This window comes from Mastacembelus armatus, chromosome 11, assembly GCF_900324485.2.
Source record: "Mastacembelus armatus chromosome 11, fMasArm1.2, whole genome shotgun sequence".
Taxonomy (NCBI): Eukaryota; Metazoa; Chordata; class Actinopteri; order Synbranchiformes; family Mastacembelidae; genus Mastacembelus; species Mastacembelus armatus.
Window position 1 is genome coordinate 14,376,843 of NC_046643.1, and position 17,471 is coordinate 14,394,313.

Genomic DNA, 17,471 nt, shown 5'->3' on the forward strand with positions numbered 1-17,471 from the left:
GTGTCATGTTTTCTTTGAAAAGTTTCAGTCTCAGTAAAAGCTGAAGTTCAAGGTTCATTAATGGCCTTGAAATGAACATGTAACAACAAGCCCAGTTTAGACCTTTATTTTATTTATTATACTTTATTATTTAGACCTGACATGTCTTCATCTTTAACCAGTAGAGAGGATGATGTTTTACATTTAGCAAAACTGCTGACTGGACTTGAGTCAAACTGGTCACTGTGGCAGTCAGTCATAGCTGAAACATAATGCTGGATCACAGCACACCTCTGATCTTTGTCTGCTCTCTGAGCTTTGAAATTTCCTTCCCAGACCGTCCTGCTGGTATCTGGGTGTCAGATTCCTCAAGTGTACAGCACCAACTGCTGATTCATGACCACTACAAAGCACCATTCACGCTGCCTGTTGGCTTTTGGTGAAACACCTTGACACCTGGGTGGCTTTCCACAAAATGCAGTACTGACCTGTCTTGCTCTTTGAGATCAATTGTGATAACACTGATAATGAGCATTAGCAGTTATCTCAAAGCACTGCTGTACCTGAGTACAGTCTACAGAGCTGCTAACAGGACTCTAGAGTCTTTTTCTTGTTTTTCCCATTATTTTACAATTAATCATATATCACCCCTGCCAATAACAACAGGCTCGTTGCCAGTGAGTGTGGCCATTTGTAACAACCATGTTTCCCTTAGTTGGACAACATATTCTACATTATACCTGGAGATTAAGGGACAGTAAGCTGGTGCAGACTCTGTTCTGCCTAATGCATGGAGGGAAAACTGTGGGGGTGGTGTGGTCAAAGGGGCCCACAGCTCATCTTTTACCCCTGGGCTGGAAGGCTTATTAATCCAGCCATGGACAGGGCCACTAATGCAGACTTCTTTGGCCCTCAGCACCACTTATATAAACCTATTTGTTAGTTCATTCAGTCAAAACAGGTAATCTACCTGCGGCAGTCCTACAGTATGGAACGATATTCTATGTTGTGTTTGTATTCAGATTTTTATCACGCCCTGCGGAATAAACTGGAAATGGCCGAGCAGCTGCTGCGGTTTGTCACATAAGGACTGTTCCTCTGCAAGATGTCGCAAACCGCTCATTACTCTATGCATAGCAAGTCAGTGTGATTTTAAAAAGCCCAGTAGTTAACTTATGTGATGTAGCAGCGAGAGAGAGAGAGTTGTAGGCGACTGTGCTGCAATATCAGTACCTGCAGCATCAGCAGCTGCTGCGCTGACTCGACCCAGTCTGGTTTATCCAAATGACGCTCAATGCATTTGTCGTTTCCCTGCAGGGGGAAAAAACCAACATATAGGTCATGTCATCTTCACTTCATAGCATCTAACAGTGGTTATTTTAGATGCCATCCCTCCCAGTCCCCCTCGATAGGCATGCGCCATCTCCATCCAGACTGGAAAAAGTGGGCAGTTCAGGATGTCATATCTGCCTTCACTTTCTCTCAGCTCCGTCCTTTTCTTCCCGAGCCTCGGATCCGGTCGGACAGCAGTCCCAGCTCCAGTATACCTGCGCAGAGCATCCAGAGCCACTTTCCATTGACAGGATAGTCGCACTGCAGCAACCTGAGAGGAGCTGAAGGGAAATACTTTTTACATCCAAGAAGTCGGTCCACCCTGCATCAGCTGAAATGCTGTTAAGAATGCGGTAGGTTAAGGGCTGTTGTGTTAATTATAGCTGCTCAGACGATGCGGTTTTGTCATTTTAAAGTTATTTTAGATTTACAACGTGCTAAATTATAGTAACATTTAACAACATTTCCCTCATCTGCAGGTTATTGCATTGCAATAATTGCTGTCCTCAGTAGAGGTCCTGAAACTGGCTGAAAATATCATGTTTGACGCAGTTAAGTCAAACTTTTTCTCATAGAATTTGTGTTTTCGCTCTTCTTCTGTAAAACCCACCACTTTAGCCCTCGTTACTGACTGATGTGTTTCCAGAGGGCTTAGTCACTTCCACTGTCTCTTTATTGTTCCTGACATTCTGATCATTGTCAAGCACCAAAGATGTTTCACACAGGTTTGCATGTGCAAATTCCATGAAACTGAAAGACATGTACTAAAATAAGCTTCTCAGATCACTCCAAAAGTTATTTTATTTTCATTTTAAATGCTTATTTTTTGTTGTTGTCTCAGAGACAAGCATGGATGCTGCACCCATCAGGAAACAAAGGGAGACAACTTTTTTTTTTTCTTCTTAAGTGCACATTATCCTCTTCTGTTCATTCTCTGTGGAACAGCTCAGGCCTGAGGGGGATCTTATTAACGGACAGGTAGAGAGATAGACAGAGAGAAAAAAAGCGTTTTTAAAGACTGGTCTCAATGTTTAATGGTCCAGTGTCTGCTTCTGGAGGAAATAGTTGTTTCTGACCAAACATTTACAAAGTGTGGCCCATGATGACAAATTGTTTTTATAATAATCAGTGCTGGTCATTACGACCTCATCAAAACCTGAAGCAGAAAAACCTCTGAGTAAAATCTCACTGGATTATTTGTTGCATCTGACACTGGTTTGAGTCAAGTTAGTAATGTCAGGTGGGGCAACACAATAACACTAATAACCCCTAATGGTCTATAAAGAAAAGTGCTAAAAGTGTGTGATGGAAATTCATCTACACAATTAAATGTCTGCAGCAGAAGCAGGAGGTGAAGAAGTTAGACTGTGTTAAGAGTTGACCAGACCCGATGTAATGACGCACAAATGTGTCTGGTTAACACCAAATCCTCAAGAAAGCAGACACTTCTTGAATTGTGGGAGTGACACAGATTTTGAATTTCTGAATGTATGCTGGTGTTGAAATAGCTGACTGCTTATGAGCCTCAAATTAAAGAGCTACTGTTTGGAAAATGGAGTTCAGTTCTCTGTTTTTTGCCTCTATTCAACTCAGTTTATTGTTTTATTGTCAGCAACACATCAAGGGACTAAGACTGGACCCAGCTGATTGCTTGGCTTTTTTTTTTTTTGTTGGCGCTTTTTTTCTCTGAACTGAGAAAATGAGCGTTAAGCAGCAAAGTCACTTAATCATGTCAGGAGGTTTCAAGAAACTGGTTTTTGTCCCCATAGGACCAGTGTTCTTGGGGAGGCACAGAATTAACAATCAAGTGGGCCTTTGCACTATCATAGGTTAGACATGCACAGGCTGTGGTCTGTCTGTGGCTTGGTTGACTCAGGTCTAAGACCGAGTGTTTGTTTGAAATGCCCTGTGACTTTTTCCTATATGAACACTGGGTGAGGAATCATATGCTTTTCCCAACCAGCCAGACATATCGGAGATGTCTGTGTACTGAAGTGCAGAAGGTCGGGGTGAATAAGTTCTGTCTATTGGATGTGTAGACATGTTACATTTGATGAGGAATGGTGTTAAGTAAATAGTTGACTTGGGTCAGCCAGGGGCAGCGTAACTACACAGAGACTATGTTAAGGTCCATAGTGAGGAGATGACTGTTTACCTGAAAGTCCACATCACTGGGTGTTTCTGGATTCACCCGAACCTTTTTTCTTAACATAAAGGACAATATCCGGATATCAAGAATCATTCACAGAGATGGTGCTTCAGTTTACACTAAATTTATTCTTGTGTTGAGATACTTTTTATGGTGGACTTTCTTCTGGTGGTGATTGCCTGTTTGGCAAATTCTTTTTTTTAAATAAGATTGACACAGATTGGAACAGGATCTGATTCTTGTGGGAGCCAGTACTTTTAATCGATAGTACATCTTAAGGAGTAATCCATAAATTAAATAAAAAAATAAACAATCTGTCCGAGGTAAATTCGTATCCTCTGATTGTTGGGCAGAGATTCAACCTCTACTCACATAGATACAGATAAGCAGGAATTAAAAATTTATGCCAAATGCTAAATGGTAAATTTATTGTGTCTCAAATGTTTCATTATTTAAGCCACATTTGCCAACCTTTGAATTTAGATTTAGATTAGCAGGTTTCTGTGTGGCCCTGTGATGGACTGGTTACCTGTCCAGGGTGTACCCCTGCCTTTCCCCTGAACAGAGCTGAGATAGGCTCCAGCTGATCCCTGTGACCCCAAAAAGAATAAGCGGGTATAAGATGGTGTCTGTGTATTACTGAATGTAAATAAGCTGAAGAATAAGGGGAGTTAGTGAAAACTGATGGATCAGACAGTCTGCTGTCTTTGTTACGACAGTTGCCTGTGAAATGACATGTTGAATTTTGAGGATGTTAAGTATAAGTAATAGGAAGTAATAGGTCTCTAGTCTAAAAATTAATATTTGAAAACGCTAGAGACGAAAAAGAAAAGAATAACGCAACAAAACCTATATGAATGACAAACCTACCTTGCAAAGACCCAGTGTGCTTTTTGGAAGATCTCTACTGTATTTCATTGTAGACTCATTAGTGCCAAAGTCCGTTCCAGCTCAGCTCTCCACAGAGCTTAGATCAGTCCAACCAGTCTTTCTGCGTGTTTGGTCTGGCTAAATTGGGACCAGCAGTCATTTTCTGGCTTGTTGGTGGAGACAAGGTACGCCTGACTTGACCTTGAAGCAGTTTGCTGCAGAGACCACCCACAAGGTACAATAAGCAAACCTTTATTTTCAGTGCAACATTAACAGGAGTCTCAGCATCTAATTCTATGCTTCTTGTTTTTTGTTATGTCTCACAACAATTAAAATTCTTTATGTTTCTTTAACTTTGTATTTTTCTTTTTTTACTAATGACCAAAATGTTAGTCTGCACAAGGGGTGTCTGGATCATCATCTTTTATTAATGACGACACAATGACTTGGTACCTGCTTTTGCTTACTTATCTGTGTCTGCAGGGGGAGGCAACTGGATTAGTTCTGCTTGTGGATAGTGCACTGACTGCAGTTTTTAGACCTGTGAATCCAGTGGGTGGCATTGATTTTAGCTTGACTTGTCTTTGCTGTTACCCTCATTAAAAACAGCAGAACTGCAGATCGCCTGGTGAAGGCAAAGACTGAGAAATACAAACTAAAGAGTCACAAACTAAGGAGTAGAAACCAGCAGAAGCTCCTCTGCCATTAATCAAAATAGTGTTCAGTGCCCTAATGTAGCTGTTCCTTTTGTATGGAGCCGGCTCCAGACCAATTCTTAGTGGTTTAAAAGTTCCATCTCCAGCTCTAAAAAACAGCGAGAGAAAGGAAGGAGAAAAAGCAAGCAAGTGTGCCAGTGCCGTGTCCTTTAATTTTCCCTGAAGCCTTTTGTAAGGGAGCCGTTCTGAAGTGAAAGCACAGTGTGCAGCTGTCCTCCTGGCCCATTGCTCGCTTTTTGTGAGACGTTTTCTTGTCAAGAATACTAATAGTGATACCAGCCCTGTGGAGTCCGCCCAGCTGGCCAGGAAACAGACAACAATTATTCTGCCATCAAAGAAGGCTATTTCATTTGACACAAGTTAGTGAGCTGTGTTTGTGCCGACTCCTTGCAAAGGACGAATTTGACTTGCAGATGCAGTAAAAGTTGACTTTATTTGTGCTTGTTAAACTCACTCCAGAGGCTCTGATCTGGGTAATATTTACTCTGTTTTTTCAGGTTTCAGCTCCTGTACCAATGTGGGGACATTCTGATGACCGTCTGTGTGTTTGAGTATGAGGCTCAGAGGCTCATAACTTACACATCTTATGTCTTTTTTTGTAAAACATCATCTTCATATAAAACGGAACAAGGCTGACACATAACACAGACAGTACCTTCTCTGTGCTTTGATATTGATTTCTTTGGTAGCTCTTTTTAACATTTGCCCATCAAGAGTTTTATTGTGTTGGAGGCAGCAGTCAAACTCTGGTCTGGGACTTCTTTGTGAAGCATTTCTCTGGGTTGTTTAAAGCAAAGAAAGCCGAAATGGCTCCTCTGAAACAACCTAAGCATATGAGGAACACCTTCTTCTGCTCATGGCTCCATAGATATGTAGTATTTCTCATTCATTATTTAACTCTATATGAAGAGCAATAAAAACAAAATCGTGTTAATAATTGTGTGACCATCCATTGTCTTTAAAACAGTTGTTCCAGGTGTTTGGTAGGTAGTTTGTTCAAACCATCTTGGAGAACTTGTCACCCCAGACTGACTCCAGTTCTGCGTGGGCCAGACCATGTATTACAGGACCCCTTGTTCTTGTCACTGAAGATAGTTCTTTATGACTCTGGTTGTATTTTTTGCAGGTTGCTGTCACGTTACAGAAATGGAATTTGAGACTGATCAGACACGTCCTTGATGTTACTGCACGATGGATAAGAGTCTAAAACCTTTTGCAAATTGTAGATAGTCGGGAAATCACAAAATAGCAAAAAAGAAATGGCTAAGATTGAGAACATTACAGGGTAACCTTGAGACTGTCTTTTTACCCAGGTACACATCAGTACCTGGGTAAAACTCTAAGGAGATCTGGTACTGCAGAATGATGGTGTGCAGGTTGTGACCTTTAATATTACAGTAATCAGTTTGTTAAAATCAATGGAGCGTGTTTCCCCTGACTAGCTGAACCAACATAATACATGACTTACAGTATCTGATATTGCTCTGCCTATTAAAGGTTAAATATGTGTGAAATTGGAAACTGGAAATGGGAAAGGAAAAATAATCTGTCATTTTGTGACCTTTCCTCCCTGAGTTTACTTGAGTAGTTCTTTATTAATTTTCATCTCTGTCAAGATATATCTCATTTTTACTGCCTCTTTATCTCCATAGACATGTCCAGATACTATCACTTCTGTGTGTGGTCTGCCATCTTACTCTGGCCTTCCCCACTCAAACTCCATCGGCATATGGTATGACTGTGTTTTTTTTCTCTTACCTTTAATGGGAATAATAATGATTCTTAATGTCCTAAATAATCTGGACCAGAAAAAAAACAAAACAAAATAATATAAGTTTTCTAATATCAGATGTAGTCATTCAGTTACCAAGGTGCATTTAATGCAAGTACTGAGATGATTTTCAAGAGTCGCTCTGTTCTTCACGCTCTGTGTCTTCTGTTCTTTTTCTGCAGATGACGTCCGGTCTCTCCAGGTGACCATCCCCCACCCTGGTGCATTTTTTGCCCCACTGGGCAGCTCCATCTCCATCCCCTGCCTAGTGTCTCTTTCATCCACACCCACCACCTCCTCCTCTTCCCCTGTTGTACCACGGGTCAAGTGGTCTGTGGTGTCCGGTGGTGTGGAAACACAGATCTTGGTGGCGAGGGGTCAAAGGGTGAAGGTCAGTGAGGTATACCGAGACCGTGCTGCATTGCTCAACTACACCTCCTCCCCTGATGACCTGTCCCTCTGGCTGGGAGAATTGCGCTCCAGTGACTCGGGATACTATCGCTGTGAGGTGCAGCAGGGCCTGGAGGACACTAGTGACCTTGTTCAAGTAAAGGTTAAAGGTAAATAAATTACGTGGAAGACTAAAGGACTGTAAAGACTTTTAGTTGTTAAAAGATACAACACTGTTAATTAATCTTCCTAATACATAAGATTTGATAAGTTGGAGTTTACTGAGGGACAAATTCCACTTGCAAAAATCACATTTTTTAGGTTTTTATTAAAATGACAGTACAGATTATTTTAAACAATGAGTGTCTGACACACATGGAAATTGGTCAGTAGTTCTGTAGATACAGTTTGATCCATAGGTTTAATATGCTGGCTGCTACTTCTGATGTAAAATGAGATCAGCTCAGCTTGAATTGGAAATATTGAAAAGTGATGTCAAGAGTCTGTTATTGAGTATGGTCTAATAGAGGCCTGTCTATGGATTATAAGAATTTAAGCAAATATTATTTAATATTCTTCAAATTAAGTTATATTGTCTGTTAGTTTCATAATTTTTTTAATCAAAAACTTTGTAACAATAGGCATTTATGATATTATATGCTGTTGCTTGTCACATAAATGACTATGGTTATGTGTTTAGGTGTTGTTTTCCACTATAGAGATGCCTTTGGCCGGTATGCATTTTCCTACCATCAGGCCCAGAGGGCCTGTGAGGCCATCGGAGCAGAAATAGCCACTCCTGACCAGCTTTTGGCAGCTTACTATGATGGATATGAGCAGTGTGATGCAGGCTGGCTGGCAGACCAGTCTGTCAGGTAAGATATCACATCACTTCTTCATCTGCTTGTTCAAGCAATGTGTTGAAACTTGTTCATGAAAATGTTCATTCTTTGATTCCCATTATCTCCAAACGTCAGCCCAACAAACTGCAGAGTCTCCACTAGAATTTGAATTTCTGTGGGTTGTAGATTTATCTACCTGGCATGAGTTTGTAATCACTGTTACATAAGAAATGCTGATTGTGTCCATTGGTGCAGGTACCCAATCCAGTTACCTCGTGAAGGTTGCTATGGAGACATGGACGGGCAACCAGGAGTGAGAAATTATGGAACAATGGACCAAGATGATCTTTTTGACGTTTACTGTTATGTGGAAGAAACTAACGGTATAAATTATATGTATTTCTGAGAATTGTTTGTAAGCCATAGAAATTTTACTGGTGAAAAATGAATTTCACTTTCTGATGGACAATTTACATGGGCAATTTATATAATAGTGCCTCTAAATTACCTCAACCATACTTTATCTTGGGTATCCCTGTCCTGCAGCTATTGTTTTGTAGAAGCCACCACATATACAGTATGGTATGCCACTTAAACAGTTATATATGTGTTCAACAAAAATAGGCTAATAATATGTGTCATTGCAATGTATCACTTTTAGCCTATATATCCATGACAAGATTATTAAAAGATATTGTAACAAGAAATAATGAAACTAAAAATATTTTTGTTTTGGTAGGAGTGGTCTTCTATAACTCCACCCCACAGCAGCTGTCATTTTATGAAGCGCAGTCATACTGCAGAGCTGCAGAGGCATCGCTCGCTACAACTGCGCAGCTGTACTTAGCATGGAGTGAAGGTCTGGACCGTTGCAGCCCCGGCTGGCTGTCTGATGGCAGTGTGCGTTACCCTATCACAACCCCCAGGGAGCGCTGTGGAGGGCCTCAGGCAGGCGTCAAAACCCTTTATCGCTTCAGCAACCAAACTGGTTTCCCAGAGCCATCCAGCCTTCATGATGTTTATTGTTTCAAAGGTGAGTGTTTTATGTCAGAAAGGTGTATTGCACATGAAGAAGAATTTAAATTGCATCGGTATAATACATTGGACATGCATGTGAACTTCCTATTACTACTCATTTGGGCAAATACGTACCAGGAGACTGCAGTGAACACTGATCAGAGTTAGAGAGAGGTAGAAACACAACTTTTTTTTATAAATCTAAAATCTTCTTTTCATTAATTATCTGCCTTTTACAGGTTACAGAAATTCTCCCACTGACTCTCCTGTGGACTACGTCGCCACAGAACCTGAAGACATTGGACAAGATGTTATTTTTATGGAGACAGATCAAGAGCTGCAACTGAGCCAACATGAACATGCAGAGCAAGTGGAGAGAGAGGCTCAAAGCGAACTTGTATCTTTTCCCTTTTCCTCTGGTCCTTCCACTGAGGAAAACCTTGTTGCCACATACCCAACAGACAAGACAGAGTCTCCTCTCCACATCACATCCACACTTGACCTTATTCAGCCGTTTGGTGAAAGTTCATTGCCTACAGAAATGAACTCTGACTCCCAGCATCCTACAGCACAGATGAACAGCACTGTCAGCAGCACAGAAAGCTCAGACTTGGCACAAAACACATCATTACTGCCCAGTGTTTATAATGAGACAAACTCCCATCAGAACTTCACCGCTCAAAAATCTGAGCTTGAAAGCACATCAGGGTTTCCTAATCTAACATACGAATCTCACATACAAACCCACACAGCACCAGACACGTCCCCTGAAGAGCATACACAATCAGGTGAGGATTCCCAAGAAATACAAGCAAAGAACTTGAATTTAAACATAACACAAGCAAATTTTAGTCAGTCGGACAGGAACCAAACTCAGGAGGAGATTTTCCTGGAGTCTGCTACAATGGCCCTTGACAACATGCTCCAGGTGAGGCTGGAGGAGGCAGCAGCAAAAGATAGAACTACTGTTCATATGTCTCTCTCAACTCAGTTACCAAGAGAGGAAGGAGCACTTCTTACACAAACTACCCAATCTCCCATCAATAAATCAACTTCACTATGGCTCAATCTTGATGGGTCTGGAGATATTTCTCAAGGTATAGAGTTATTATTATATAAACAATACTAATATTCTGCAGCCACATCAGCAGCTCAGTGATATTTTCATACTTCCATTTCCAAACATATGTTATGTTTATTTTCCAGAAAGTGACCTTGATGTCGAAGCAGTCAGTTTGATCTCTACATCAGAGTCCAGCTTCACTACTCACCCATCACCTTCGGCTTCAGCTAGCAACTATTCTATTGAGTCAGAGACTGCTGTTCCAGATCCCACACTCCCATCAATGCCACAAAATACTGACAGTCCAGGTTTTGATATCATCTCCACAGCAGCACAATCATGGGAGTCTTCCACTTCTAGACAGGAAGGAAGTACAAGCTTAGAAAGTGATGACACTCTCAGCATGGAAAGTGAGGAAGAACAAACAAAGTCTGAAGATGAGTTAATTTCTGGAGCAGGTTTGAATACCACTGAGTCTCCAGAGACCACAAACACTTCTCAGTTGCCTACTGATTCCACAGCACAATATCTGACAGTTTCGGACTCAGGTTACAGAGTGTATTTGGATACTACAACCACAGCCTATGAAGAGGCAAGTGGGCAGGAACCAGGTCTGGCTACTGTAATCTATGAAGAAGGTGTTAAAATTAGCCAATTCACTAAAGGGGAAGTCAAAGTTGCCCCAACCCTTGTCCTCAAAGAGGTAGCCACTATTGACCCAACTCTTGAAGAGGGAGCTAACATTCTCCCAAGTCATGAAGAAGAAGCAAATGTTGACCCAGACCTTGCCCTTAAAGAAATTACCATTTCTCCAACCTTTGAAGAAGAGGGTAATGTTGACCCAGACCTTGCCCCTAAAGAAACTACCATTTCTCCAACCTTTAAAGAAGAGGTTGACCCAGACCTTGTCCCTAAAGAAACTACCATTTTTCCAACCTTTGAAGAAGAAGCAAATGTTGACCCAGACCTTGCCCCTAAAGAAACTATAATTTCTCCAACCTTTGAAGAAGAGGCTAATGTTGACCCAGACCTTGCCCCTAAAGAAACTACAATTTCTCCAACCTTTGAAGAAGAGGTTGACCCAGACCTTGTCCCTAAAGAAACTACCATTTTTCCAACCTTTGAAGAAGAAGCAAATGTTGACCCAGACCTTGCCCCTAAAGAAACTATCATTTCTCCAACCTTTGAAGAAGAGGCTAGTGTTGACCCAGACCTTGCCCCTAAAGAAACTATAATTTCTCCAACCTTTAAAGAAGAGGCTAATGTTGACCCAGACCTTGCCCCTAAAGAAACTACCATTTCTAAAACCTTTGAAGAAGAGGTTGACCCAGACCTTGCCCCTAAAGAAACTATCGTTTCTCCAACCTTTGAAGAAGAGGCTAGTGTTGACCCAGACCTTGCCCCTAAAGAAACTACCATTTCTCCAACCTTTGAAGAAGAAGCAAATGTTGACCCAGACTTTTCCCCTAAAGAAACTACCATTTCTCCAACCTTTGAAGAAGAGGCTAATGTTGACCCAGACCTTGCCCCTAAAGAAACTACCATTTCTCCAACCTTTGAAGAAGAAACTAGTGTTGACCTAGACCTTGCCACTAAAAAAACTACCATTTTTCCAACCTTTGAAGAAGAGACTAGTGTTGACCCAGACCTTGCCGCTAAAGAAACTATAATTTCTCCAACCTTTGAAGAAGAGGCTAATGTTGACCCAGACCTTGCCGCTAAAGAAACTACATTTTCTCCAACCTTTGAAGACGAGACTAACGTTGATCCTCTCCTTGAAGAGGAAGTTGACATTGCCCCAACTCTTGTTCTTGAAAAGGAAGCTAACATTGACGCAACCCATGAAGAGACAGTTAATGCTGCCCCAACTGGAGAAGAACATGTTAACGTTGCTCCCACTCTAGCAGAAAATGCCAACATTGCCCCTGTTGGCACAACCCATAAGGAAGATTTCACTGTCTTTCCTTTCCATTCTACAATATCCAACTGGGCTCTGTTGACCACCACAAACAGACCCCAAGAATCTCTGAATGATATTGAGTATAGCACTAAAACATCTTCCATTACCTCTACAGCAGGTCCAAAATACTTCTCAAGTACAAAGTCCGATGCTGCTACCACAAAAATGGCCCTCAGCACCATCATGACTACCACACACTGGTCCAGACGCACCTGGAGCCCAACCACATCAACACCAACTGTTTTCCACAAGACGGCAGAGCCTCAGCAGGTGACGCACCACATACCACGAGTGGATCATGGTCTGCTGGATGCTGAGTTTAGTCTCACCCAGCCACCCACCCTCCTTATCTTGCCCAATGAGAGGGCAGCTGTAGGCGGTGCAGGGAAAGCTTCAGGTAATGTTAAAGTCACTCTCATCAGCCTATCCGTCCTCTTGCTGCTCGACGCAATGATGCACTAAAACTCCTGGTCTGTCTTCTGCCCCAACCTGCCTTTGCCTCATTTTCTGTAAAACACATCCCCTCCTTTTCAAATGACTTTCCACGTTTGTTTCACTTGTCTCAGAAAGCCCACTCACCCTTCTGACTCCTCCACTTTCACCTTAAAACACTCACCTCTCTCTTTGTGATCCCAACCCCCCTTCAAGATACTTACACTGGGACAACTCCCATCTGACATTTGACAGTAATCCAGTCTTGTGCATGATGTTTTCCTCCTCTTCATCCAAAGATTGACTTCTGTGAAGTACTCTAATATATTGTTATGTTTGAATGAGTGTTTCAGTGTTTACTCTACAAGGCTTTCCTGCAAGAGGGATGGTTATAGCACTGATAAATCTTTTCATAGTAAATTTTACTTTCAGATAATGACTCTCTTCATCAAACAAGCAGAAATGATTCTTTTCACAATCATTTTCTTCCTGCTGTCAGAACTCTTTTTTTTTTTTTGCAATACTCTGTAGTAAAATGATTAAAGGACTTTTTCTGTGACAACACTTACATTGGATGTAATAGCACTGACCAATGCAATAGCAATAATGTTTTATATGTAGTCCACAACTTTCAGATTATCAAGAATTCTCTTTCACAGATTTGAAGACTTTAGTTGTATGACACAGAGGAATGTTATGTGTGAAAGCACAGACGGTGATAAATGTTGATGTCTTATAATGATATATTTTCATGTTCTCTATGAGTCATTAATGTGTCATAGTCACATCATGGTTTATTGTTTAACCACAACCATTCACAATTTGTACAGTATTGTGTTTTTTAGGTTTAAGAATGATAAAATCAACTTATCGACGTTTGCTTCTTGTCTCGCCATCAGTTTATACGTCCGAGATTTTGCTTTCCCTCAGCCTCACATTTTTTAGTTTATAATGTATATTTATTGTTCCCTCGGTAGTTAGCAGGGGTGGACTGGGGGAAAGCGGTCACCATTCTAATATAGAAAAGAGAACGAGTCAAGGGAATCTTATTTATATACATAACACATCTGAGAATGTCTGAGAATTTCTCCAAACTTGAAAAACCTGGAAAATCTTTGATTATTCTAAAAATGTCAACATGGGTAAGAGCACAAGGTTTCATTTTTCCTTCTGACAACTGGGTAAAGTTTTTCTAAACTCCAGCTGTGTATTTCTTAGCAAAGCTGGTGGATGGTTTTTCGTTGGGTGCATATTATTGCCATTAGGCTTGTGCAAAGCAGTTATTTTGATTCAAACACACACTGTCTCAGAAAGAGCTGTCTAAATAGCAGCATGTGAGTGTTCAGTATAATGACAGACACCACAGAGTTCTTGTTTATGGTGTGTCAAAGGAAACAGACAAACTGATTCCACTTCTTAAATGTTTCAATTTCATTTTGAACACACATGCCACCATTTTGATTTACAAATTTAGAAAATTTGTCTGGAGCTCAAACCCTTTTTTTTTTCTTTAGGACTTTAACCAAAACACAAAACAAATATTGTTTGTTTAGAAACAGACAAAATACCTTGATAGAGATTAATATCACAATAGATCACAACATGTTTAGTTGATTATTGTGTGTAATTATACATTTTCAAAGAAACAGTGTTGGGATATGTAAGTTTAATGTGTTGACATGATAAACACACTATTTAGTGTTATGCACTAAAGGGTGAAATAGAGAATGCAACACCAAAACTCAAACTGAAACTATGTTTATTATGATAAAAGTTGAGTTATGTTTTGGATGACGTGTCCCTTTAGGTCATTTTTCACTTGTGGGACCCAGTTACACAGTGTAGCATCATTTGACATCCTTAATGCTCCATACTACACAAGAAAAAGATGATTATAGAAGAGGGGAAGACGAAGACAAAAAGACGACCTGGGAAAACCCACCACAACCTGCTGCAAAAGCTGGACCTGAAGACTCTGACACCGTGACGTTTGGCCTCTGTTGGCGTCTGTGGGCTTGTGGATCATGATGCCTTGGCAGTATTTAATCTGAAGATGTGTCCTGGATTGTGTTTTTCTTCATGTTTATTTTCTTCTGCATACACAAATACATTTAATTAAACATAAACACATTCATATAAATATGTATATACAATAGATTTTTTACAGAATTTCATTATTTTTACAATAACATTGTCTTGTGAGCTGATGTATTCCTCACTGAATATTTTTGATACACCAAATCCACCTTTTTTCTTGCTTTTATTTATACTTGCAGGAAAATAATTTAATCCTGCCCTCTGTTTGTTTCAGATGCCTGTGTGGACGACCCCTGTCTGAATGGAGGCACCTGTACAGACCAGGGGGGACAGATTAAATGTCTTTGTTTGCCAACATATGGAGGAGACTTCTGTCAGACTGGTGAGTTTGTGGGTATGACCATTAATCTGTCCATGCTCCTACTTAGAGAAATCACCACTGGGGCAGTTCACATGTTTATGTTTGCAGTTACAGTATGTTTTTTTTAATTTTTTTTTACCTCCTTTCTCCTCCTCTGTGCTTCTTCCAGACCTGGAGCGATGTGAACCAGGCTGGGATAAGTTTCACGGTTTTTGCTATCGTCACTTCAGCCAGCGTCTGAGCTGGGAGGTCGCAGAGCAGCACTGTCGCATGCAGGGAGCTCATCTGGTCTCCATCATGACCCCTGAGGAACAAAGTTACATCAACAGTAGGTTCACCCTGACAGCAGAAGCCAGTACATATTGAGCTAAATTAAATTATGGATTCTTATATAATGCATTTCTGTCATGGCTGCCAGGCAACTACAAAGAATATCAGTGGACTGGTCTGAATGATAAGACCATCGAGGATGATTTCCGCTGGTCTGATGGGAATCCACTGGTGAGGAATATCAGAATCCAGGAGCATGATGAAGCTCGTCCAAAAGAAATCCACACCAAACACTGCACAGTGCATCACAGCAGACCAACACTGTTCAGATCGAGGAGCATTTCCAAACAGAAGTTTATTATGAAAAACATTAAAAGCCTTACCAAACATTTAGCAAGATGACACACACACTTACTATAATATTCATTTTTCAAGGCCTTGAGAAAACCTGCACCCTGACTGGCACATATTGATTTGATTCCATTTTTAATATTTTAGAGATTATTCCACTAAAAACAAAGCTTAACTAATTTTAGTCAAACATTAGTGCCACAGAGTTGGAAATCTAATTTCTCCATGTTTACAGCTATATGAGAACTGGTACAGAGGGCAGCCAGACAGCTATTTTCTCTCTGGAGAGGACTGTGTGGTGATGGTGTGGCACGATGACGGGCGCTGGAGTGATGTGCCCTGTAACTATCACCTGGCCTACACCTGCAAGAAAGGCACCTGTGAGTAATATGAAAGAGACTAAGGGTTCATCATTTATGCTTCAGTGTGGTTTTAACTCCCCCATGTGGTGGTCGGGGCTCGTACACCCACAAATTTCAGTATATTCCACCAGTTAGAACAAGCAATTCTTTATGTAACCCTGAGAAGGACCTTAAGTGTCTGAACTCTTCCAACAGCCTCTTGTGGTCTGCCACCAAAAGTCAGAAACGCCTCCATATTTGGAAAAATACGCCAGAGATATGAGACCAGTGCTGTGGTGCGTTATTACTGTGGCAGTGGTTTCCAACAGAGACTAAATCCTCTGATCAGATGTCTGTCTGGAGGCAGGTGGGAGAGGCCCCAAATCCTGTGCATCCCTGGTAAGATAAGAGAATATTTTAACCCTGAGGTTACCCTTTAGAGTCTTTATTTCCTACCACCAATCATCAGTGATTCTCCTGTGCACTATGTCTAATATGAAAGTGATTATTAATTGGATTTATAGTGTGTAGTATGTGGATGATTTATTGTTAGTTTGGTTTGGTTTTATTCTGTCACATACAATCTGCACAAATAGTCCTAAAAACAAGAAAACCAAAACAAAAAACAGAAATTTAGTCCAACAAGGGCAAGAGACAAAAAGTAAATAAAATATGGATATTATGCATAACTTTTTAAGGATTTACATATGACACACAGTAAAATACTGAGGATTTAATCAATTCTATTTCTTTTCAGAGGCTGGAGGCCCAATTCAGCAGCTTGAAGTGACATCTCCAACCAACAACAACCTTGCAGTGATAGAAGACGAATTTGAAGCTACTAAAGAGACACCACAATATTGGGACATCAAGTTTTAAGTCATACTTTCCTGGTCTTTTTTTCTTTAGATTCTGCTGTTGTAACGTGACAAAGTATATATATATATATATAAAAAAAAACAGGAGTGCTTTTACCAGTGAATGCTCAAACAATCCAAAATAAACCACAAAAGCAAAGAGACGAGGGCCAAGCTAAACATCATGTTAGCCAAGAAGCCTGAGTGCATAGAAAGCCTTTGTCTTTGTTATTTTAGGGAGTTAAACATTAATGTACTTTAATTATTTTTAAATATCTACTATATTTAAGAAGATTTTAAAGGATTATTGTTTTAACTGGCAGACCTAACAACACTTTAATTATTTGATGAGTCATTTTGGCAAAAAAAAAAAAGAAGAAAGAATCAATTGCTGTTCAGAAAGTTAAGTGTCCTCCTTCTTAGATCTTTTTTTTTTTAAATGAAATGGTGCTAATGTCTTCATGACCTTTGTATCCAACAGATTTTTGTGTCCAGTGTGTTGTAGGAGTAGTGTAAGTCACTGCTCTTTCAAAGAATCCAACTCCAAAGCACATCAACTTTAGGAACCAGTCAATAAGTACTATACATTCATTACATTACTTTTCATACCTGTTGTTGCCATCCGTATTTTTCTGAGAAACCATACTTTTTCAGCAGACACTGTTTTGTTCGTCAGCTTTATGTTGTAATAAAGTTTTGTAGAACAGAGCAAAGAATAAATTGTTTTGTTTAT

At 40.4% G+C, this 17,471-nt stretch overlaps 1 protein-coding gene across 1 annotated transcript; it reads left to right on the plus strand.

The window, feature by feature from the left end:
* The first annotated feature begins 1,493 nt into the window (after nt 1–1,493).
* LOC113125886 (versican core protein-like) lies at nt 1,494–17,369 on the plus strand. Its single transcript, XM_026299478.1, has 14 exons — nt 1,494–1,664; nt 6,699–6,778; nt 7,000–7,377; nt 7,908–8,082; nt 8,305–8,432; nt 8,789–9,082; nt 9,306–10,163; nt 10,273–12,486; nt 14,833–14,940; nt 15,089–15,247; nt 15,338–15,420; nt 15,776–15,920; nt 16,098–16,280; nt 16,639–17,369. The coding sequence occupies exons 1-14, from the start codon at nt 1,648–1,650 to the stop codon at nt 16,758–16,760; spliced, it is 4,944 nt and encodes a 1,647-aa protein (XP_026155263.1). The 5' UTR covers nt 1,494–1,647; the 3' UTR covers nt 16,761–17,369.
* Nucleotides 17,370–17,471: the final 102 nt, after the last annotated feature.

Coding starts and splice junctions, on each gene's coding strand:
- LOC113125886 (XM_026299478.1), top strand. Junction 6,779..6,999: donor TCAAACTCCATCGGCATATG/GTATGACTGTGT, acceptor CTTTTTCTGCAG/ATGACGTCCGGTCTCTCCAG. Junction 16,281..16,638: donor CCAAATCCTGTGCATCCCTG/GTAAGATAAGAG, acceptor ATTTCTTTTCAG/AGGCTGGAGGCCCAATTCAG.